The 26,139-nt window shown below is 37.6% G+C and overlaps 1 protein-coding gene across 3 annotated transcripts in view; it reads right to left on the reverse strand.

The window, feature by feature from the left end:
- MPP7 (MAGUK p55 scaffold protein 7) overlaps window positions 1–26,139 on the reverse strand; it is a 291,409-nt gene that overhangs the window by 43,439 nt on the left and 221,831 nt on the right. For 2 of the 3 annotated variants that reach the window (XM_019834123.2, XM_006933337.4), the window contains one exon: window positions 14,493–14,663. The exons of the other annotated variant lie outside the window; for it this stretch is intronic. In XM_019834123.2, the coding sequence (XP_019689682.2) occupies window positions 14,493–14,663 (171 nt within the window). The remainder of the gene's footprint in view (window positions 1–14,492; window positions 14,664–26,139) is intronic. 3 annotated transcript variants of the gene reach the window in all.

Here is a 26,139-nt window from a genome sequence, read left to right on the forward strand (position 1 = left end):
ACCAAAAGTTTTAAAACCAGCATTACAGGGGCACCTGGGTGGCTCAGTCTGGTTAAGCACCTGATTCTTGGTTTCCACTCAGGTCATGATCTCACCGTTCGTGGGTTTGAGTCCCACATCTGGCAGCATGAAGCCTGCTTTGGATTTTTCTCTCTCCCTCTCTCTCTGCTCCACCTGTGATCTCTCCCTCTCTCAAAATAAATAAACCTAAAAAAATACTAAAACCATCATTAAACACATGGATGACAAAGCACAAAACTGACACGTGATAAGTAGAAAATCAAAATAAATTGCAACCAGTTCACAATGGCTAACAAAATCGGGTGATGGAAACTGAACCGATTCAAACACAGCATCAAGGCTTTCCCCCAGTGTGCAGAGCATGGGTACCTCACTGCATCTGCATTATAACCAGTGGCAAAAGGTAAAAAGCAAAATTTACTGCCTACTCAAGCTGGGCCTGCGGCAACAGCAACAGCATCTGGGAACTTGCTAGAAATGCAGAATCTCTGGCCTTGCCTCTCAGGCTACCGGTCAGACACTACGTCTGAACAAAATCCCCAGATGAATGGAATGGTGTTAAGATTTGAGACGCCTTGGAGAAGGGGCTGAAGGCCAATGGGAGAGGAAGGGCTCCTCCCTCTGAATATTCTGAGACTGCTTCTGTCTGTACCATCAAAAGACTCCTGAGAGGCAGTCTCTGAAATGTGAAGGCCAAGCAGCCAGGAAGATCAAGCCCTGAGCCTTTCCCTGGTGGCTGAGCCTTTCCCTGAGCATGTGAACGGATCTGAGGGGGAAAGGCCAGGAAAATCAGCCCAGGATACTTTGGGAATAGTTGACAAATGTTAAGGAGGGGGAAGGTGAGAAGTCATACTACGTACAATGGGGCTATGCCTGCACGGCCAGCTGACCTGACCCAGGGAGGCCTCAGAAAGAAATCTCCAGCTTGAGGCCCTGAATGTGAGCAGGATTTATGTGAACAGTGCACTCTTTTGGTAGATTCAGGTCTAAACTTTCACAAAATATGGAGGTATCTGCTAGCAAAATGAATGATTAGGGCCCTAAATCAAAGAAGAGAAAAGAAAAGTAAGATATTTAGATCCAGCCAATGGTGTCAGTACAGCCCTGATTTTACAGATTGGAAGCAATATTCCACAGTGAGTTAAGAAAGAAATAAAAGAGGATTTTAATGACCTCCACTTCGACCTTAGTCTGTACTTTCTAACTAAGTTCTTGCCAGCTTCTCTCTTAACTCAGACAAAGGGCCTCAAGGGCAAAGCATCCTGTGATGGGAACCCAAACTACCCCCTCAGGCATAAGGACTGCCCCCAGCCCAGAAGACCCGGCATGACTGGCCCCAAGACAATGATGACGTGACCTGACCTTCACTGCCCACCTGCATGTACACACTGACCTGTGTGCCACATCTTCCTTATATAAACCTATGAGTATTTTCAGCACCTTGGAGACGGTCTTTGAGATGCAAGTCCGTGGTCTTCCCACTGCTGGCCTCACTGAAATAAATTTCCTTCTGGTTTCACCACTACTGGTCTCTCTGCCTATGGATTTTGTCAGGAGTAGCTGAACCTGGTCTGTTCGGGCCCCCCGGAGCCAGGTGCTGTCGCACCCCTGCACCCCAGGGCTATAGTTCTGGTGAGGCAGGCAGGAGCTGTACTTCCCCCATTGAGACTCCCAGGGACAGAGCAGTTGGCCACAGCAGTGCACCAGGGCTCACTGGTCCCTTTCCTGAGCTAGTGGATGTGACAGATGTCCCTGGCAGGGATAACAGGAAGTATTTGCAGCTGCCAAAACCGGTTTCATTTTGAGGACTTTCTTGCTTTTCCTGAAGTGGCATCAGCTGCCTTATTAACAGCATTTGGTGAAACACAAATTAGTAGCAGAGGGCCCCCAAAGATTTGACTTCTGGTAAGTCCCCCTCCCATGATGTTGGCTTCTTTTGAACCGTGTTTCAGGTTTTTATAACCTATTAGCTCAGGCTGTGGCAGGGGCCACTGTAATTTGTGAAGGTAACATTGGAAAAAGGAATGGATGAGAGGTAAACAGGAAGCAAGGGTACGCATTTGGGGGAGATCTCTGTTGGAGTTTCTGTGTAATGTATATGTACAAGATGGGGAATGCTAACTCTATCCCCTCCCAAAGCTCCTCCCTAGGGAGAATACTGGCTGACTGGTCTTGTTTTAGTTATAAACCTAGGACTAAGAAGTAAATGAATTTTCACTGTAACACCACCTAGCATATGTAGATGTTAAGCTCAGAGGAAAGATGACAACTGAATGGCTCTTGGATTCCTTCCTCACATTCAGTTGCCTCCAAGGGGGTTTCGGTTTGGCTCTCCTAGCTTGTCTAGGAAACCATGTGGTTCAGTCAGTGAATTGCCCCCGCCCCCACTTTGGGGTAAGCACGAATGCTAACAGAGATACTCTGGGCTTCATGTAGTCGTAGTTTTGTTTCTTCTGTGTTCTTTCTGAACTTTTGCCTAGGAAGATGGAAAATATTCTTTCTGTTCCCAAAGGAAGTCCATTAGGACATATTGTGAATAAAGGGTGCAACCTGAGAAAAATGCTGTCACGCAGGAGGGAGAGAAAGGACGAGGAGATAAAGGAATGTTAGTCCGAACTTGAAATTCACCTCGGCCTTGCCCGTGGCACCCGTACACGTCTGCCTCTACCTCCCCCTGCTGTTTCTGCAGCATCACCCGTGCAGCTTGTCCAGCTGGCTCTTACACCATCCTCGGTGCCTCCGGTGCCCCTGGCTCCTGCTCCTCCCCCCCTCAGTATCGAGGAGCAAAAAGCACCCCAGGCTGTGGAGCTGCCTCCTTGTGAGGTTCAAATGGAAGCACCTCCCAAGTCAACATGAAGGGGTCCAGGGGGCTCCCCTGGACTTAAACTGGCCACTTCAGATTTCCCCACGGGAGCCCCAGGTAAAACGGACGGTAGGGAACAAACTGGTTGACCTTTTAGTGGTCAGGGGTGCAACATATTCGGTATTAAAGCTAATTCAAGGTTGTCGGTTTAATGAAAATAGACACATCTTTAGCGTTACCAGCATTTAATATAAACTTTTTATCCTACCAAGGTTTACTAAAGGTCAGATAAGTTCATGTTATCTCTTTTGCAATTTGTCAGCAAAAAGAGGGCTTAAAATGATGGTTAATTTGATCTGTCTCATGAAGGTTTCATGGGTAATTGTTAAGAGCAAGTAGGTTAAATTAAAAAAAAAAAAGTATACAGCTTTTAGAACCTTTGGTAACCTAAATCTTTGAAGTTTCACTAAGCTAAATGATATATTGGTTTGAATCCACTGGATGTCTTTTCCAAACAAGATAAAACACTGAAACAGTTACTAAACATACATTTATCAGCTTTTGGTTTCTTACTGCAGAGAAACTGAAGATAAATTTGGGTCTGGGGGCGCCTGGGTGACTCAGCCGGCCGAGTGTCTGACTTTGGCTTGGGTCATGATCTCACGGTTCGTGGGTTCGAGCCCCACGTCGGGCTCTGTGCTGACAGCTCAGAGTCTGGAGCCTGCTTCGGATTCTGTGTCTCCCTCTCTCTTTGCCCCTCCCCCACTCATGCTCTGTCTCTCTCTCTCTCTCAAAAAATAAAAAATAAAAAAAAAAGTTGGGTATGCTAGTAAAGAATTTTATGCTTAGTCACAAGATTGTATTATGGAAAAACACATGTTTCTAGAAATTATGAAATGTTTCATAAATTCCCAATCTGAAGAATTCTGATGTAACAGTTCACAACTGCTTACTACCTAGTTTTTACTACAAATTAAGATTTCTAAGCATTACAAATTCTGATAAATGTAACTGAGACTGTTAGAAGTAAGGGCAGCAACTCTGTATGCCAGGAAATATGATGTATTTTTGATAAGAAAGGTACAAAGAATGAGAACTACATTTTTGTTGAGGAAAAAGAAAGTAATTTTGTCCTACAATGGAAATGGTTATTTAGAGAGAAAAGGCTTAGGACAAAATCTGAATGAAAAACAAAGCTGTAGGATGTTTGTGAAGGGGAATCTTTGGAAAAGAATTTTATGCATGGTCAGGACTAAGACAGGAATGAGTTTTAAAGGAACACCTGTGTAAGAGTGTGTAAGAGCCTGTCTGTTAAAGAGATAGTTTTCTTGGATTTGTAAGTCAGCTCTTACAAAAGATTGTAAATGAAGCTGTTGTTTTTTTCCTTTAAGTTTATTTATTTATTCTGAGGAGGGGGGGAGGGAGAGAGGGAGAGAGGGAGAGAGGGAGAGGGGCAGAGAGGGAGAGGGGCAGAGAGAGAGAGAGGGAGAGAGAATCCCAAGCAGGCCCCAAGCTGTCAGCCTGACGTGGGGCTCAAACTCATGAACCATGAGATCATGACCTGAGCCAAAAACCAAGTCAGCCGCTTAACTGACTGAGCCACCCAGGCGCTTCTGTTTTCTTTCCTAATCTGCTCAGAAAAACAAAGTTTCTATATTTTTTCCTTTTAGGTCTTTGAATACTTAAAGATTCTCAATATTAAAGGAGCTAAGTTTTGCTAACAGCTATATCACCTTTCTATTGCCACCTTGGTTAAACAGATAATTCAATATTGTTTTATAATGACCTGTAATCCTATTTTGGCATGTGCTTTAAAACTTTGAGGTTTTTAAGAAACTTCCTGAGATGCAAATTCTAACCAAAGTCTTTTTGACTAATTAGGCTTGTTAAGTGACATGGTATGTTAAGTCAGATGGGAACCACTGTCAAACAAATGATACACTTTCTTAGGTTATATCGTATGGGTAAATGCTATAACTGTTTTAGAAATTATATGAAATCCCTAAGTTTCAGTATACCCAGGTATAAGGTCATTATTTGACATTTCTAATTACTGAAATGTTGTCACAGAAATAACTGGATTTCCTTGCCAACTGTGTTATAATGAGCTCTGATCAGATCTTTAACCATGTCCATTTTTGAGTCTTTTGGAATTTACAGTTACTGTTCTGAAGGCCTTGCAATGTGTATTTCATCTTTTAGGAGATTCATGGAGAAGACTTTTGACAAATACAGATTTCTGGTATCTTTAACATCCTAAAACTGTAAGCATTTCTGGAACTGATGGAAAAACTGCATTCAAACAAAAGAAATTAGTAACATGGGATTGAATGAATTGAGGAAATTGATTATAGTTTTACGATTCTTACTTGAAACACTGCTAGTTCTCTAATGTTTGCTCTTCCAGATTTAAGAAAACTTTCTCTTAAGACATCTATAACTTGTAGAAATATAAAGTATTCTTTTGTGAACAAACTGGAGCATTCACCTTTTCTCCCTACTTGATCCCTCCAGGATTCAAAACCTCTCAGTAAGTGTTCTTTCTTTCATGGCAGTTATAATTATTTGCATAAGTTCAAGAAGAATCTGTTCTCCTTGTAATAAGACACCACTGGAAACATTGGTTATATTACACCAAGTCTTTGACTGGAATGTCATATTTGACAGAGACACGCATAGACTTAGATATGACCAGACAGCTTTGAGGAACTAAGGTGGACTTTGTGAAGCCAACAAAGCCCCTTGGGAATGCTGGCATGATTCCTTGCTGACAGAGTTCCCAGCTGCCTTACCAGGTGAGTAAAGAATGTCACTTCCTGGCAGGTGCAGAAACCTCAGGATATTTGGGGGAACTCAAGAAGAATTCACCCAAGTCTACAGGTTCTGCAGGCAAATCCGATGGCAAGTATTTGGCTTGGCTTCTGGTCTTGAGAGGCTATTAAAAGTTCAATCTGAAATTCCTTACAAAAAGTTCCATCCAGCAAAGTAGATTTGTAAGAACTTATAATGGTCAATCACTATTCTTGCTGTGCTTATATAAATACTTAGGTCAGCTTTACTAAAACTGGACTTGCTTTACAAACAAATTAGTCTTCATTTGGCTATCTTTGATGTAGATGAGGTGATTTTAGAGAGAAATATTGTGTTTCAATAACATACCTTTGTAGATGTTAGATTCTAGTTTGGCTGTCTTTGAATGTTTGTTGTTTGCCTAAGCTAGACAACTCCTAAACTTCAGGGAAAGTGCCACAACAGCTCATGTACAGATAGTCTTTATGCTTCTACTCTGTGGGGATAATAAAAAGATCCCCGTAGGCATATGATTATCTCAACAGCCAGACAATGAGATGGATTCCCCAACAACTGTGTAACTCGACTACTACCCTGACCAATTCTATGTGGCTGGGATGGCAAAATAGCTCCTCAAAAGCCAGAGCATACCCTACTCCCTGTGGTTAACTACGGACTTGTGGAAGTAAGGCACTCCCTTCCTTATGATGGGACTGGACAATGCACTTGTGGATGCTCATATCTCCCAGAATGTCTGCTACTTACCAGTGATTGCTCATAATTGGGATACTGTTAAAGCTAGATATTGGGCAAAGGGGGCTTTTTGATTACTTTATCCCTTAGCCATATATATGTGTCCTTAGAAGTCACTTTTGTCGATGTAGAATTACAAGTAGAGGTTTAGCCAAGCACACAGTGGCCATCTTTAATCAAACTCGGCACAATGTCACCCTCCTAAATGATAAAACCACAAATTCAAAAAGTAGTCCTTCAAAACCAGATGGCCCTTGATATTCTGACTTCAGCCCAAGGAGGAACCTGTGCTCTTATTAAAACAGAATGTTGTATATATATTCCAAATTGCTCAAAGAATGTGTCTGAAGCCATGAAAGATTTAAATAAACACATAATTGCTGTAGATGCTCTGACTCTAGATCCTTTTGGCAGCCAAATAACTTTAAATCTTTCCAAACGGTAATATACTCTGCTATAAGCACTGCTAGACTTCTTGTCCTTTTTCTTTTTGGTTGTTGTTTGACTTTTTGTATTTGTCAAGCAGGAGCCTGGGCTATCCATACCAGCATGGAGGTACCTTATTATGTATTTCAGGAGAGACTCAGGAAGCAAAATTCTCCCACCCTGTCAAAGTCTTCCATTCCAAAATCCCTAGGTCATCCTCTGGTCATCAGGAAGTAGCTACAGAAGAAATGACCACTGTCCCTTTTCCCTCCATAGAAATGGAATGGTGCTTTGACAGTGGGGATCTGAAAGAGGATTTTACCTCCATTTTGACCTATCTTTAAAACAAGATAATGATCAACTTGATCTTTACTGCCTACTGGCATGTACCCACCAACCTGTGTCCCACATTTTTCTCACATAAACCTACAAGTATTCTCAGCACTTTGGAGACAGTCTTTGAGATGTTAGTTCACTGTCTTCCCAGTGCTGGCCTCCCTGAAATAAATTCCTTTCTTGTTTCACCTCCACTTGTCTCTCTGTCTCTGGATTTCATCATTAGTGAGTGGCCGAATCTAGTCTGTTTGGGATCCCTGGAGCTGAGTGCTCTTGTACCCTTAGGCTCCCATTGCAGAAGGCTCTGGTCTTGAATTATTTAGGTATGAATCAGCTCTACAACTTAGTAGCTGTGTGATCTTGGGCAAAGTAACTTCTCCTCTTTGTGCTTCAGTTTCTTCTTCTGCGGGGATTATACACATATTTACCTCATAGTCATAGTGAGGACTGGATAAAATAATACATGCATAGCCCTTAGCTCAATGCCTGGCACACAATACATATTGGTTACTGTTATTGTACAGGATAGGACCCACTTGAGAAAAGATAAAATTTAAAAACTCAGTTGGGACTGTTTGAAAGCAGTTAGGAACAGGAGAGGATAATGAAACATTATAGTTAGATTTTAGTAGTAGAGAAATCTAAGTAGTAAAAATGGATATTTGGTTGTCATTGAAGTAATGCAATTAATTATTTACTCAAGGCAGGAAAACACCAAAGAGTGAGGAAACGCGAGCAGGGGAGAAGCACATAGCAAAGGAACTGTGAATCTTCACTGGCTGTACCACTTGGAAGTGTCAACATTTCGCATCTCAAGTTTAGGACTATCTTGAGGGCAAGCCTCCTGTTGGGAGATAAAGGGGACATCTCCTCTGAGAACCAAGCCTCAGAAACTTGAGGAATTCCAAGCAAGAGACAGAGAAAGAACAGTCACTGCAGCATGAGTGACATCATAGGGCTTAAAAAAAAAAAAAAAAAAAAAAAAAAGGACTATAGGATCCTGCTGGGAATGTAAAAATACAGTGAGAAGAGCAAGCAGTTTGTCTGTCAGGAAGTAAGGCATGAGGCCCACAGGACAGAGTCCACACGGAATTCAGAATCAGGTGCCAGGAACCCAAAGATCAATGGGCAAAGGGGATTTAGGGCAACTTAACTGCATAGAATTAAACTAACCTCTCCACTGAAGATTTCAGCCAGATGAATTTTAGTTCAATGATTGTGGACCTAGACAACTAGCATTTATGTAAAGCAGCAGCCAAAATACCGTAGATCATTCTGTGACTTGGAGCGGACAGTGGAATGTTGTGATAACATATTTCCGGGAGAATAACTTTAGCAAAAGGTAGTCCAGATGGTGCTGTGGTATTCTATCCTGATAACCGTTTACCGTTTAAAACTTTGAGGAGGAGACTTGAAAGTTAGAGTAGTATCACTCAATTCTGAGGAGGCTGATCAAGGCATGCCGGTGAGGAGAGGCAAATTGCATCTGTGACAGTTTACAGCTTGGAGAGTTCAAGCTCCACTCTGGTGAGGTAAGCATTCTACAAGCTATCTCTTGCACTGATCACAATTAAAACCCCTGGACAGCACACAAAAAGCAACGACCTGAAGACTCTGAAAAGCAAACAAAAGCAGGAAGAATATAGAAGGATATCAAATCTGGAGAGGTGACCCCTCCCCCCACCCCAAGGGGAAAAAGTTTCCCTTTTTATTTTTCCATCTGTTCTTGGACTTTGTCCAGAGGATGAGTCTCCATCTCAGAGCTGTCCAAGGGGCAGTGGACTGAATAGCTAAGACCCCACAAAAGTTGTGGGCTTACCCCTCCTTAAGCTGTGCATGAGTGAGATGAACCCAAAGCAGCACAACTAAGATTTAAACCATTGCGTAAGTCTCTGGCTAACACAAGTGTCACATGCAAGGAACAGACCCAAAGCAGCATAGCAAAGACTTGAAAACTGAACTGAGGCAAACAGACTAAGCCTAACCAGGCTGATAGCCTGCTAAAAAATTTAACATTTTCCAGAGGGATATAATAAGATCCAAAGTCTATACAAAATAATGTTAAAAATGTCCAGGATACAGAACAAAAGTAATTTGATGCACAAAGATGATGATTTGCAAAAACAAAACAAAAACAAAAACAATTTACAGATGCCAACCACAAGATGAGCCTGACACCGGAATTATCCAAAACAATAAAGATGCTATCTTAAGTAACCATCATGAGTCTAAAGTAAACACACTTGAAATGAATGTAAAAATAAACTTCTTACCAGATAAGCAAAAGCTATGAAAAAGAATTGGTAATTTCACAATTGAAAAAAAAAATCACAGTATCTGAAAGAAAATTATTTGGTCAGTGGGCTAAATAGCAAAATAGTGATAATAAGGGTAGAGTCAGAGATTTTGAAGACTAATCAAAAGAAATGGTCATATCTGAAAAACAGAAACACTAAAAAAATAATAATAATTACAGCATCAGGAAACTGTGAGATAATACTAAAGGGTCCAACACATGTCCTATCACAGTCCCAGAAGTAGAGGGGAAAGAGGTTAGGACAAAAAGAAAAAAAAAATCTTTGAAAAAATAATGGCCAAAATTTTCCAAAATTTTGTCAAAGTCATAAATTTATAGATTTCAGATGTTTGGTAAACTCAGGCACATTAAACTAAAAATAAAGCACATATAGATACATCATAATCCAACTGCTTAAAATCAAAGATAAAAAAAACACCTCAAAAGTAACTAGAGAATAATTACACACAGAAATAAAGCAAAAAAGTCATCAGATATATTAAAATCAAATAAGGCAAAAAACCCAAAAGAAGTCAGAAAAGAACAGAGAAATAAACAAAATACAAAGGGATAAACAGAAAACAAATAGACATAAAATGAAAATAATAGAACTGCACTGAACCATATCAATAGTTTATATTAAATATAAATGGTCCAAACATACCAATTAAAGATATAGATTATGAGACTGGATAACTATAGCAACAACCAAGACTATGCTATCTATAAAAAACAAACCAACAAATCCACTTTATTTTTTTAAATTTTTTTTAACATTTATTCATTTTTGAGACAGAGAGAGACAGAGCATGAATGGGGGAAGGTCAGAGAGAGGGAGACACAGAATCTGAAACAGGCTCCAGGCTCTGAGCTGTCAGCACAGAGCCCGACGCGGGGCTCGAACTCACGGACCACGAGATCGTGACCTGATCTGAAGTCGGACGCCCAACCGACCGAGCCACCCAGGCACCCCCAAATCCACTTTAATAATAAACACACAGATGAGTTAAAATAAAAGGATGGGGAAAGATATACTATGCAAGCAATAAGCAAAGGGAAACTTGAGTGGCTATTACATATCATACAAGGCAGACTTCAAGAAATTACATAATACAAAGGCCAAATCATTAAGAAAACATAACACTCCTAAATGTGTGTACACTTGACAACAGAGCTTCTAAATATCTTAAGTACAAGCTGACTGATATGAAGAGAAATAGACAAATCTACAATTAAAGAGAATTTAACACTCCTTTCCCAACAACAGAACAAGTAGACAAAAAATCAGTAAGGATATAAAAGACCTGAATAATATTATCAACCAACTTGACTTAAATAACATGTATTGATCACTCTGTCCAACAATGGCAGAATCCACATTCTTTTTAAGTGCACACAGAACACCAGAGGACATGGACCATATCCTGGGTACCACTGCCCCGCCAAAATCTGATAAACTTAAAAGAATTGATATCATAGAAAGCGTACTATCTGACCATAGTGAAATTAAACAAGAAATCAATAACAGAAAGATGATAATCCCAAAGTATCTGGAAATTAAAACACTCTAAACTCATGGATCAAAGAAATCACAAAGGAAATCAGAAAATATTCTGATCTGTGTGGTATGTTATCAAAACACAGCAGATCAAAATTTGTAATATGAAGTACTTAGAAGGAAATTATAAATTTATGCCTAACAATAGTTAAATCTTTAAAAAAAAAGTGTTTCTAGTCAATAGTCTAAGATTCAACTCTATGAAACTAGAAAAAGAGAAAATTAAATGGATCCAAAGTAAGCAAAGGAAGGAAATAATAAAGAGCACAAGTCAATAAAACTTAGAAAATAGAAAAAAAAATTAATGTACAAGTGGTTTTATAAAAAATCAATAAATTAGAAAAAGAGCTAAGGTACCTAGACTGTATGAAGGCCAGAAATCATCCTCACTCTTCTGTTTTCCACGCCTGTGTAATTCCCTCTCCTTGACTGTGGGCAAAACCTGTTATTAGCTTCTAACCAATAGAACATGGAATATTTTGCCTTATTCCCTTCTCAGTTAATACAATTTGATGAAGCTACCATGTTGCATAGGCTCACATGGCAAAGAACTGAGAGCACATTATGAACTCTGCCAACAACCACATACATGGTTTTAGAGGCAGATCCTTTAACAGTCTAGCATTCAAATGAGAAGACTACCTCATGGCAAGGCTTGAGCACAGCCTTATGAGACTTATGAGATATCCTGAAGCAGAGGACCCAGCTAAGCCATGCCTAAACTCTCCAAATTTTGACCCACAGAAACATTCAGATAATAAGTATGCACTATTTAAAAGTCACTAAATTTGTAGTAACCTGTTAGGCAGCAATAGATACGGGATGTAAGAGTGAAGACATAAATTACCAATAATAAGAATGAAAGTGGAGACATTACTACAGACCTTACAGAAAGTTAAAGGATATTAAGGAAATATTATGAACAACTTTATGCTTATATAATTGGCCATTTAGGTGAAATGGACAAATTGCTTCAAAGACACAAACTGCCAAAATTCATTCAGAAAGACAACCTGAATAGTCGTGTGTGTGTGTGTGTGTGTATGTGTGTGTATAAAGGTAGAAAGATGCACTCTTCACATGCTCTCTTCCTCTCCCCGTTCGTCCTCTTCCCTACTTTTTAAAAGAAGAAATTAAATTTGTAGTTAAAAACCTCTCCAAAAGGCTCCAAGCCAAGGTGTGGTTTTGTTGTATAATTCTACCAAACATTTCTAAAGGAAAATAAGTAATTCTATACAAGCTCTCCTGGAAAAGTAAAGAGGAGAAAACACTCCCCAACACATTTTATAAATGTGGCATTATCTTAATACAAAAATCAGATGAAAACAAATTTAAGAAAACTACAGACCAGCAAATTGAACCTAGTACTGTGCAAAAGGCTAATACATCATGCAAAGCTCATTCAACACACAAAAACTAATCAATGCAGTTCACCATTTCAACAGATCAAATAAGAAAAACCATATAATCATCTCAACAGATGCAGAAAAAAATCCATTTGACAAAATTCAACATCAATTCATGATAAATACTCTCAGCAAGCTAACAATAGACGGGAATTTTCTTAACCTGGTAAAGGGCATCTATAAAAAAAAACCTACAGCTAATATCATACTTCATGGTGAAAGATTGAGTACTTTCTTCCTAAGATTGACAACAAAGCAAAGATGGTCTCACTACTCCCATTCATCATCATACTGGAGAGTCTAAAGTAAAGAGAGAATACAACACGAATAAAGATGAAAATACCTACAACAAAGAAATAAAATTGTCTCTGGTCACAGATAACAAGATTATCTACATAAAAAAATTCAAGGCATCCACAAAAAAGATACTATAAACCTCCTTTAAAAACTATAGAGAGGGTTGTGACATCTGTATATAGCGCCATTTAACAAAAGTGCATGGCTACTTCTAACATGCATGAGGCCAACATCCCCCTAACCTCTTTTCCTTTGGAAGATTCTAGGGAGTATTTATTTTCCATAACCATCAAGCATCTTTAGTTGCTTGTGACTATGATTTACTTTTATTCTTCCCTGCATTACTATTCAGACCCATAGTTTATCTTCATCTATCTTTCCTTCCTCACCCAGGAGGTTAGCACCTACAGGAAAGAAAAAGAGATCAAAGTCTATTCTGCTTTCCTCTTTCAATTTGATCCCCTGGGGAAACCAAAAGTAGCACAGATGTAACAGTAGCTCCTTGGCTACAGAGAGTCCTCAGATTTAAGGAGAAACAGGAAATTATGCTATCTTTGCCTTTTTATCACAAGGTATCTCTCATCAGATAAGCAGCAGACCTTGGCTGAAGAGCAGAAGATGCAACGGGGATGGAAGAGATGCTGCTAAGATGGGTGCTGGGAGGGACACGGGTAGAAAAGGACCAGGGAGTCCAAGTAGCCCCCATGAGGCACAAAAGGATTTAGAACTGGGGAACACTTATATTCCCCTTAGCCCAACTCTATAGGGACTGGAAGCTGGGGTATTGCAGGCTCTACAGTAAACATAAAAACAGATGTAGAATGTTCCTCCAGGTGGGGCTTGGGGGATGCTTTCATATCCATTGATTAGAAGAAGGGGACACTGTTAATAAGGGAAACTCTGCAGTATGTGAGTGTTTCTAAATCATGCAAATGATGTGACTATCTCTTCCAGTGCCATCAGGTGTGAGAAACTGCATCATTTCCCACTCATCACCACCGTCAAGAGTATGTGCTGTAACCCCTCAGAGGACTCTGTGTCAATACAAGGGGTGACTCTTTAGCTTTTCCATTTATTCTCATCCCCATCATGATCGTCTTCAGTTTATGAAGGAATAATTACCAACAGATACCAGGCCCCTTTATTCTTATCCACCCCCCCCCCATCATTGGTTTTGATCACTGGAGCTTAATTACCTGTTTCCAAATTTTTAAAGAAATGGCAACCAGAATGAGGTGCGTGGAGTAACACGGAGGTCACGACTGCACGCGTGGCTATGAAGGGTGGATCAGACAGACGCTAGAACGTGACTATGAGTCAAACCAGCCAACGTTTATGGAAACCACCACATATATTTATTAATTGCTTTAAGCAGTTTCATGAACTGACTCTCCAGCTTTAAATACTCCAGAGCTCTGCTGAAATAGGTTATTTCACTGGAGGCCTAAGTGCCATAAGAAGTTCCACCATGGCTACTGCCTCAAAATGATGTGAAAGACACCGTGTTACATTAACAAATATTGGTTTCTATTATTTAGTTACGCTGATTTACTTTACTATATTGCGATGTGTTTTCTATCCCCCCTTACAGAGGTCCCACTAAAATGCCAGTGCCATTCTTCATAGACATCTTAAGTCTCACGAATGTCATAGGAGTACAAAAGACTGAAATGTCATTTTAGAGACCAAACAAAAGGTGTTCAAAATGAGATTTGTGGCTTGAAATCTTCAAGCATAATGCCCTTTGATGTTAAATTCTTACCACCTCACTTATTTCATCAGAATTAATACAAAAGACACACTTACCAACCAAGACAACAAGTCTGTATTTTTCATTAGTTTGCCGCCGATAGGGTGTCACTTCCTCATATGTAGGCACATCAGCTGTATCGTACTGGTCACTCTTCTTGCATTCATACATGGACTTATTTGTTTTCTTATCTTTTCTACTAAGACGGAAACTTCTCCTAAAACCAGCTGCAAAAATATATATACATATATATATATATTTTTAGTAGTAAGAACTAAAGAAAGAAACCTCAAAAAGAAAAAAATTAAAAAACCCTCAAATCTGGCTGGATTTTATGAACCATAAGGCTGTTACAAGTACATTTTATAACAGAAAAAACAAAGATACTTCACAATTTCATTAAAACAATTTATAAGAGAATCGTCTAACATTTATCTTTGTAGTTTTATAAATTTTATTCAGTTCCAAACCATAGAGTTCTTTCCAGAAATCAATGAGTAAAATACGTACAAAGCAAAGTAAGTTGGAAATCATAATTTATCATGGATTAACTGATGAACACATTTGATAAGCAAAAAGCTAAAAGCCCTATAAAAATGTCAAATATAAATGATGACTTCGTTCATTCATAAACACTAGAATATTTTGTTTTGTATTGTAAGCATAACCTAACAACATACCTGTTGCACAGACAAGCATCTATTGTCGAATAAAAAGAAAACTAAATTAGGGACAGCTCAGTGTCAAACATGCCTATACATGGATCAGGGTGACGGAACGAGCCAGTCACAAAGAGCAAGTTCTTTAAATTTATGAGACTCCAGTGGAGGGGGAGTAAATGACCAAGTCCAGGTCCTTTTTCTTCTATGGAACGTCTATAGTTTTATAATTTGAAGCCTACTGAAATTTGGAAATAAGATTCATAGTCTCGACTGTGTACTCCCACCAATAGATCACATGATCTTTTGCTAAAATAATTTTAGAAGTACTTCAATAAATTTGATGTCTGCTTCAGGAGACCTCTCCAGCTCACTGCTACCATTTTTCACACCAAGAGCTCCAAAAGCTGAGGCAAAAGTTCTTTTTCTCAGTCAATCCCCATTTCATTCTGCTTGCCCTTCATGTTGTTGCATCACTCAGGTTTTACTTCCTTTCTAGAATAGTGATGTTTATCATACACAGTATGATTGCATCCATATAAACAGTATGAATTCGGCAAGAAATGCAATCAGTTCTTGACCTAACCAACCCTCAAAATCCAGACTTTGAGGAAGAGAAAACTGTTCTGCTTATTGAAATGTTTTATAAATATATATAGTTGTATATATAGTTGTATATGTATATATATATATATGAGTACATACACATATATACACACATATGTATACATATGTATATACACATATATCCATATATATGTATACATGTATCAGCTCCATAGTACAAAGCAAAATGCACATTTTTAAAATTAAAAAGTACATTTTTAAATGTAAAGAAATACATTCTCTTAGAAAATGATATTTTTTCTCTTGGAAAAATATTGATCAAATTTGATTAGTAAAATAATTTTTAAATAGAGGTATTTTATAATAAAATGCAAGAATGTTAAAACTGTTTTGTTTGAATTTTAGGAACCATAATGAAAAAGAATATTACCACTGGACTTAAGAAATTAATAGGATTCAAAATAAAGGCCAGTATTGAAAACAATTATCAATAACCATGGAGTTATATACCACTCACCTTATGGGTTCACAGTTTAACAAAAAACCAGCCAGGCTATTAAGAATCGGGAGATACAACTTCATCTGATAGTATATTTCTGTGGCCTACCACGAGTCATTCTGATTTTGAGATACTTGGATTATTTGAGGGAAAAGATTTACAAAGGATTTGAGACAAGAGTTAATCACTCCAAAGCTCTCATATCGAAGGCACAAGGCAAAGAGAAAAAGGCAAATTGGACAAGTGATGAAACATTGGTATTTCTCAAAGAAGGATGAGATTCCAGGGAAGCACAGGGGGAAATGAGCCAACCGGGCCCCAGGATGAAGAAAAAGTGTCAATTCTAAAAGCACACAGACAGGCAGGATTTAAACTTCTATATAAAGGGTCATAGAAAGTTGTTTATTATCGTGTCTCTTTTCAGGATATTGGGGAAAGGGTCTCAAGAGGTTCCCTTACATCTGAGTCCTCACAACGTCACCCCAGAAGTGGGAGGGATCCTTACAACCCCCACCAGGGCTTTAGCACAATGCTTCTCAGACCAATTTGCAGAAATTAGTTATGCCATCCCAACCCACCCCCACCCCCATTGCTGTCACCTGTGACTGCTGGCTCACTCTGGAATCCAGTAGAAGATGGCTCCTGGTTGAGCACAAAAATTACACATCAGCTATTCTAATTCTTTGATGCTGGTGTTTCAGAGTGTTCGACTTTCAGGTTCCCATGGTTCTTGTCTCATGTAAGGCAATTAGAGGATAAGCAGGTAGAAAGGGAAACTTCTTCGTGGTTATTGCTTGCATGGAGGGAGGGTTTTACTCAAGTCACTAACAAACTTATGGGCCAGGAATGACTCTAAGTAGGACATAAATGCTTCATCCAAAGCAAATGAAGTCCAAGAGTGAAAACCTGAAAAAATTTCTGAGCCACGAATTCTAGCTGAATCCTGCATTTCAGTGAAAGTGTTTACCTGAGTTTTTACAATTAACTGAAGCTTTTACTTTCATTATAAACAGTAAAGAGATGGTGGGGAAAAGAGAGAAGGTAATCAGATTTCTGGTGTGAGGTTCTCGGGACATCAGAGATGGGGACCATGGTCCATAGGGTTAGTTTGGTGACATTCACTGTAGGGTGCTTGATACAAGTTTTCTAAATTCAAGTAATTTAAAAAGGCAATAGCAAAACCTACTTCATTCCTGTTTCATTCTCTTAATGTAAATTTCAACAAAGAAAGCAGGACACATTTGGTACTGTCACAAGAGAAAATTCTAAGAGGCAGACGTAAGGACCAAATACCGCATACAAAGACACAGTGCTGCAAGGAACCTGGGAGACCATCTGGCCCATTACATCCTTACTCCCTGGCCACACAGACGTCACAGACGTCACTGCACTTGCCCGCGCACCATGACACGGTCCTGACCTCATTCACGTCAGTTTTCCAGGTGGCAACTACCGAGCGACTAGAATTCCCACAGGTTGTGAAGCTTAAGTGTCTTGACCCAAAACACTTAACAAAAGAAAAATGGCAGTCAGGTCGTCACGCCAATTCTATTAGAGCAGCAGCAGCAGTCCTGAGTGCTAAAAATCGAGGACCACAGGTGGCCAGGTCTGGGTCACCACAGGCTCTGACACAGCTGTGTGATTTGCCAACTTTTTCAAAAACTTACCTGAAGGCTCATTCTTCAACTTTAAAATGAGTATAACAGTATCCACCTTAAGGGTTGTTAAGGATTAAACAAGCAATTCATATAAAGCATTTGGTCCAAGGGAGACTGGGTGGCTCAGTCGGTTAGGCATCCAACTTCGACTCAGGTCATGATCTGGTTCATGAGTTCGAGCCCCACATCAGGCTAGGCTCTCTGCTGTCAGTGTGGACCCCGCTTTAAATCCTCTGACCCCTGTCTCTCTGCCCCTCCCCTGCTCGCTCTCTCTCGAAAATAAACAAACATTTAAAAAATAAGTAAGTAAAGCATTTGGCCCAGTACCAAGCATATGGTAAATACCTACATATACTGGCTATGGATTAGTATTTGATTATGTCTCCAACTAACTGAAAGTACCTAGAAGGCAGAAACATATACCTCCCTGTGTTCCCACAGTACACGGTCTACTAGCAAGAAAGGGAAAAATAAGTTAAGGGTCTTATTAATAAGTTTTTAATTGGCTGTTATAAAAGAACAGCATTTAAATATAAAGAATAGTTACTAAAATTAAAGCCAGATTTAAAGATGTTAAATATTAAAAGTACCCTATTAAAGCAGTAAAGCTGTTTAAAGAAACACAGCAGAAAAAATTTAGCATGCACTATCCTTTCACTTTGTCCTGCCCCCAGATAATCTCTCTAGGGATCTATATTTCTGGTACAATATTTAAATTTAAAGAGCATCCTTCTCTTCTGTCTTCTTATCACGATCATGTACTCTCCTGAGCCAGATACCTGTTTATGTTCCATATTTATATCACACAGTGTGTGTGTGTGTGTGTGTATATTTTTTTATTATATATGTTATATATCCACACATATAAATACACAGAATAAAATAAAAATTCCCAACCCAGAGCAACCAATAAAAAACAGCTGGAACAGAGGATATGACAAAAGGTACAAAATTCAGAGTAATTGCTTGTGATGGTTTCTCAGACCAAAAGAACAAAACAGGCTATTTTCCAAGAATCTATCCCCCGTGAGTAGTCCGGGGTCATAGCTCATTCAGTGTGCCGTTCAAGGCAGTGTGGAGACGGTAATTTTCAAACCTGGGTAACACAGTGAGCGATGTGTCAGCACACCTGGGCTAAGTCTAAGCTTAAAGGAGAGTTAACTCTGTGTCAGGAAGAGGCAGTTTCTTACCTTTGGCTTTTGTGTGGTTCTCTAATTAAAAGGAAGACTTAAAAATGTAGACTTGAACTGAAAGTAAGCAAAGCATCCTTTCAGGTAACTGAAAAACCTAGAACCTATTTAATTCCAGTTCACCGTCAACGCACAAATCTTAGCAAGAACTGGCTTTAAAGAAGGAAGGGAAACGGAACAGTAACAAGGAATCTGGAGTAAGGGCACAGTTTTACACAAAATATATTTTTCCTTATATTTCACATTTTTGTAATTTATAATTGGCTCAACATTTTTATGGACAGGCTTTTTCCAGCAAGCTTACCCACAGCTGTTAGAGATTTGTGTGTTTTAAAGGAACGACACGTCTACTTTACTACAATAGGAAAGTGACTTTATAGTAAAACTGCAGCTGCGGGTCAGCCCACTAATCGCAAGGAGACACTTCTTATCTAACATTTTCCAGTAGAAATCATTTACAGTGACTTGTTAGCTTATCATATAATTGCGAGGCTTTGTTTAAAGCCTTTTTTACTATAAAAGGAAACAGTTAAATTGCTTGTTTTTTGCTCCTTCTTTCAAGAAGATCGCAATAAACATCCCTGAACATTCCCTTTATTCCATCTTGTGGATTATTCCGTTAGGGTAAGTTGCCAGAAGCTAGCTAGATCTTGTCCACATGCTTCTCAGATCAGTGAAGGGCAATGTACGTTTCCACCAGCAGCAAATACGATTACCCATATTACCAGTCTCTCATGAAGAGACTTCTAATTCGCTTTGAAATCTTCAGTGATTTGACAAGTGAAAAACTGTGTATGATTTCATCTTGTCTGTTATTGGAGTTGACCGTTCTTTCGTGTTTATCACCCAGCTGCACGCCTTATTTCTTCTTTAAATTGTTCACACATTGTGATCACTTTCTTATTGGGGTCTTCATAAATACATACATGTACATATGTCTTTTAAGGTCACAGTCCTTGGCCCTAATTTGATGCAAACACTTTTTAAGATTTTCAACATTCCATTTTGAAGAAATGTAAAATGTTGAGGTATTTGAGTCTGTGCATTTCTTTTTGTGACTTCTCCCACTGTTTTTAGGACTTTCCTATTCCTTGGGTCTGATAAATATTCACCTATATTTTCTTAAGTTAAAAAAAAATGGGCTGCATGGCTTTACACTTAATTTTTTTTTATCCCATCTGGAATTACTCAGCTGTAATCATGAGATCAAGCTTGTGAGGTGAGGCTGTAACTTTATATTTTTCTAAGTAATTAACCAATGGTCCCAAAAATACTTACTGAACAATCCTTTCACTACTTTATGTTGATACATTCTTTGTACTGAAGTACCAGATGGCTTATTATGTCACGATGAAAACAATAAAAAAATAAAAAGGTAATTAATTCTTGGTCTGAGTTTACAGAATTCTCTTATTGATAATATCAATACCAAAGCAACAGAAGTCATGATGGTGGTAGTTGATATGTATTGAGAACTTACTAGATAACAGACACCCTTGAAGCCTTCATGTGGATTAATCCATTTAATTCTCACAACAACCCAATGAGGTAGGCAAAGTACTCCATGGATTTAAGTGGCTCTTCTTTTAGTTTAATAAGTCAGGGAAAGACAAACACCATATGATTTCACTCATATGTGGAATTTAAAGAAATGAAACAGATGACCATAGGGGGGAAAAAAGAGAGAGGCAAACCATAAAACAGTCTCTTAGCTATAGAGAACTAACGGTTGGTGGAGGGGAGGTGGTGGGGGGATGGGTTAAATGGGTGAGGAGTATTAAGGAGGGCATGAGTGGTGATGAGCACCAGGTGTTGTTTGCAAGTAACTGATGAATCACCAAATCCTACAAGTGAAACTAACATTATACTCTATGTTAACCAACCAGAATTTAAATAAAAATTTGAAAAAAAAAAAGATTACCAAGACTTTGGTTCAAATATTAAATGATGAAAACAGCAAGTCTGAAAAGTTACTCTAAATACACAGATGTACAGTAGAAAAAATGGTGAGCCTTCTGTTACTTTATGAAATAAGTAAATAAGAAAAGATAAAGGAGCAATAGCGTATTTTAGGGTTTAAAAATCGTAAGCTCTTTCCTGTTAGAGACATTTTTTTCCAAATATAACAACATATTTTGGATAAGTCTCTGTATTCAACATGATGTGTAAAATATTAAAATATACACAACAGTGTCACTGCCCTCCAAAAGCTCCCAGTCTACCAAGAGACACAGGAATATTCCCAAATACTTGTAATTTAAGGGGTTTTGCAACACAGGCTCATGACCAGAAACTAAGATTTTTAGCAAGTTCTCTAATTCAACACTGACACTTCTTTTAAGTAAAAAAAATAATAAATAAATAAATAAATAAATAAATAAATAAATAAATAAATAAAATAAACTCAGGCAGTTGTGACTTGGTCATTGACAAAGCCATTTCACGACATTTATATAACACCATTCACTCAAAGAGTATAAAATTTAATGCTTACATATGTAAATTAAGAATCATTTGCTATTAGAATAAGCTTCATGTTATAGATAAGTATTATACCTATCAATTCTATGATTTCATATGTTACTGGTATTTCTTTTTTTTTTTTTTAATTTTTTTTTTTCAACGTTTATTTATTTTGGGGACAGAGAGAGACAGAGCATGAACGGGGGAGGAGCAGAGAGAGAGGGAGACACAGAATCGGAAACAGGCTCCAGGCTCTGAGCCATCAGCCCAGAGCCCGACGCGGGGCTCGAACTCACAGACCGCGAGATCGTGACCTGGCTGAAGTCGGATGCTTAACCGACTGCGCCACCCAGGCGCCCCATGTTACTGGTATTTCTAACAGTAACAAAATTAAAAAAAAAAAAAGACTTGAAGGATCCAACATATACGTAAGTATGGGAATGGTTAATTACACATTTTTGCAAAGAAATGAGGTTGACGTCATTAAAATTACAATTCTAAAAATTTAGAGCACCATAAAATACATTTGATATAATAATAAGTGGAAAAAACTGAGCAGAATACAACAGTCATACTACGAGAGCTTTACTTTTTTACTAATATAAAAGTGGGTATGGATAAAAAAAAACGTGGAAGAAAATGCATAACAACAGACAATGGTTGTGTTAGGGTGAGAGGGCTGTGGGCAATTTTTATTCTGTTTTTCAAATTTTCTATAATGTCACACAATTTTAAAATTTGAACAAAAAAAAAAGCCCACAAAACACAGAGTTCATAATATATGAACAACCAAACAAATGAAATCCACTGACAGATGTATTGTGTGCCGTACGAACCTAAAATACAAAATCCGTTTTGACTATGTCTCAGACATAGGGTCTAGTCTTCTGTATTTTGAAATGATTGTGGTAATAGACATTTTTATATTTACAATAGTTAGAAACAGCCAGTAAATTAAAATATTAAAAAAGCAATAGAAGTAAAAATAATGGAAAATGATTTCTTAAAAATAATATAGGATGAGAACTAAAGATCAAAGGTCAAGAAGACAGAACCAAAGGTCAAGAGAGAGAAAAGCAGAATTTTGAAAACTTATAAACAAACTAATACAACTGATGTGAAATCTTTTTTAAAAATCATAAATTGTTCTTGCATTCTTTGTTCCCATAAATAAGTAACTTTGGTGTGAATTTACAATGCAAATATTTCCTTTTAATAATTATTTTTCATAAAATTTTAAGACCGTTTAGATGGCATTTTATGAACGTCTATGAACACAAAAGGCCCTCCAACAGAGTCAAGGTGACTCACCACCAATTGTAGCAGCCCCAGAAATCACACATGTGAACAAGTGAGATCTGCCTTTCTGTTCAAAGAAAATAAATACTATAATGTTACCACGTATAATTTTCAAATAGGACAGTTTCAATCTTTGGTTACACTTCTTTTATATAACCAATTTGGTCTCATAACATCAAATATTGATGTACTCCCGATGTTTTTAATAATAAATGAGCTTTCGCTTTGTTTCAATTTTACAGATGTTTGTAGAATGGGAAAAGAAGAACCTCGGTGCAATTGTTGGAATCATCAAATAGGAATATTGACCAGAGGAATCTCAAAAGTCAGAGATTTATGGAAGGTTCCACTCTAAAGTTCCTAATTTTTAAAGGAATACACTTACTTGATATCAACAGAGTCAAGAAAACTGCTTAGTTTCTTAAAAGGAGATAAAAATAAACACTTCAATTCTTTTTCTCTCCTTAAATACATGAAAATGTGTTGTTGTTGTTTTTTTTAACTTGGGAGAACTACAACACATTGTATGAAAATCATTTTTTGTATCTTAAAACACTGGATTAATTTGACAAAGCTAATATTTAATAGTTCAATACGTACCTTAGTTACAAGGAAGAAAATATTTTAATGCAAATGAACTTTTTTAGAAGATTAAAAAACCTCACATAGACATTAATAAAAACTATGCAGCTGGAAACTATTACACAATGTTAGGCTCCTGCTAACAAAACATTGAAAATTTCCATTAAAATAAACATTTTTAATATAATGCCAGTGTTGCTATAATGATAGAAATCATAACTGACATGTAAAAACTATGTGGACATGATCCTGAGACAAAAATATTAACTGAAATGATACTTCCATAGTATCCCAATCATCAAATTGTCCCAAAGACACTTAAGGATAATTAAGAACAGACAAATAAACAGATAAAAATCTTGAGAGGAGGTTTAAATTGAAAAGAAACGCCAATATAAAACTATAAAAGTGAGATGTGAAAAAGCTGGGGTAGGCAGCTTCTTCTAGTCATCTTCTAAAACAATGCCCGAAAAAGAAAAAATCATCAAAGACACATGAACATGACCATGGATTGTATTAACCAACTTTACGTATGCTAATTTTGTATAGAAAGTGGAACAAGACCTTTGAGCAAATACAAAATTCACCTCTGGAATGTTACACGTTTAAAGTTGCTCTCAATAAAACTTAAAGTAATGTTCAAATGCCATCAACACCCTTGAATAATTCAGCTCATCTCAAGCTAAAAATAAAAAATAGAAACTCAAAGTACCTAGTGAAATCATGGAAGCTAATATAAGATACCAGTTTGCAATTTCCAAGAAAAAAAAAAAAACTACTTCGGTCTTAAAAAGTTTTCCTGATACCACTGACAACTTCTTTTTAAAGCATAGCATAGTATTACCACAAAAAAAGAGAAACCATATGAGAATTTAATTTTCTGCCAGCCAGCTAATAAAGAAATGAGTTTTTACTTATTTTACATGCTTTCAAAATTATGAGAAAATACAGTATGCACACATAAAATTAAATATAAAAATATAGTCCTAAAAAGAGGAGAAAATTGATTTTAAATTTTAATATATTTTTTTAAGTTGAGTCTATGCAACCTAAAATTCTCCAAGCAGGAATGGTTTCTTTCTGTCAGAGAAAGTATTTCCAAGTAGTATTCCAGACATGTTGAGATTATGCAGAGTTCTTGTTCAAGAAAGAACCTGTACCATTTTTAAAAGAATGCTTCTAAATGTTCTCTTTGTATAAATTTTACTTTTTGGAAGAATATTAAGGCAGTATATTTAGACATAACTGTACTTACCTACAAAACATTCTTTAATAAAATGTCTTAATAATGGAGCAAATGGGAATTTTTACTAGGTTTATAAAATAGGCAGTGTAACTGGTTGAGAATCAATGGTGCTTACACATAGAAATAAGAAATAGGATTAGGAAAAAAAACACACACACAGAAGTAGAGATAGGTAAATAATAACATTTAAAAGAACAGCAAATGTACAGTTTTGTTTATATTGAACTTTATGGTAAGTGCTTCAGTTATTTTAAATAGAAAGAACAGTCTTAACTTACAGAAGTCCCCAAACTGATTTTGTTTTAAAAGAATGCATGAAGTACTCCAGTAAGGCCAGAAGTGGAGAAACTGATGATTTTTCAGGAAACCATTTGCAAGAAATTATGTTTGAAGACAGACGCATGATAAGGATGCATGGATTATAACACGATTTCTATAATGAATTAACCAGAGTAAAAACATTCTGTAATTCTTACCAATGTAAAAAAATATTCTTCATATAAAGTATTCTGTACTACATTAGGAAAAAGGAGAGAATCTTCAAAGCTGACTGTTGTACTATTGAGAAACAATGGCTATATAGAAGCCAACACGCACACACACACACGTGCGCGCGCACACACACACACACACACACACACACACACACACACACACACAAACTTCCACACCATCCACCAAAGCTAAACGAAATTTTCAAGAGCTTGTGAGAGGAAATTAATTACTCCTAATTATTCATATATTTATATAAATATAAATGGTTTGACAATCTTCATATACAGGCAGCCCTTGACTTACAGGGATTCAACTTTAAAAGGTCCAGGTTTTACACTTCATATTTACAGCATACTATCAACTTATCTTCATGTTACTGCCATAAAATTTTATGCAATTAACACAACTTACACTGCCTGCTCAGTGAGCTTTTTCCTTCCTTCCAATAATAACAGCTAAGTCTCTTTTATTGATAAGCAGACCTCTAAGAAATGCAGCATGTTACACATCAGTAAGAATCATCCCACACAGTGTACATTTGTATCACTGACAGCTGATTAAGTATGGTTTTACAATATAATTCTTATACAAACAGACATTCAATTCTTGGAGTATTATAATGTTATTTCTTTTGAAAGAGTCAAATTAGATCATTTTTTGACACAGAATGTCAAAAATGTAATGGTCTTGAGGTTAAGGGCTACTTATATATATGCTATAACGTGCTTGATTTTATGCACTTCAAAGAAAGTGAATATAATCAGATGTATTCACTGAGCTACTGGCCTGATTTAGATCAACAGCTGTCATGAATCTACAAGCAGGCCCTGAGTAGCCCCATTTTTGGCCCGAGGGTATTGTGTCTACAGGGTAAATCACTTCTGTTTTTCCTCTCCTTCTGTAGACTCAGGAGATAGAGTGTGAAGGAGGATGAGGTGCAAGGGTGAGGTTCTAAAATAAGCCAGAGTCTCAGAAATTTGTCTTAATTGTCCTTGGAAAAGTCCTCCTGAGAAGTCTAAATTTCTGGACACTCCCCTATTTTCCA

Source organism: Felis catus, chromosome B4 (assembly GCF_018350175.1).
Source record: "Felis catus isolate Fca126 chromosome B4, F.catus_Fca126_mat1.0, whole genome shotgun sequence".
In the NCBI taxonomy this organism is placed as follows: Eukaryota; Metazoa; Chordata; class Mammalia; order Carnivora; family Felidae; genus Felis; species Felis catus.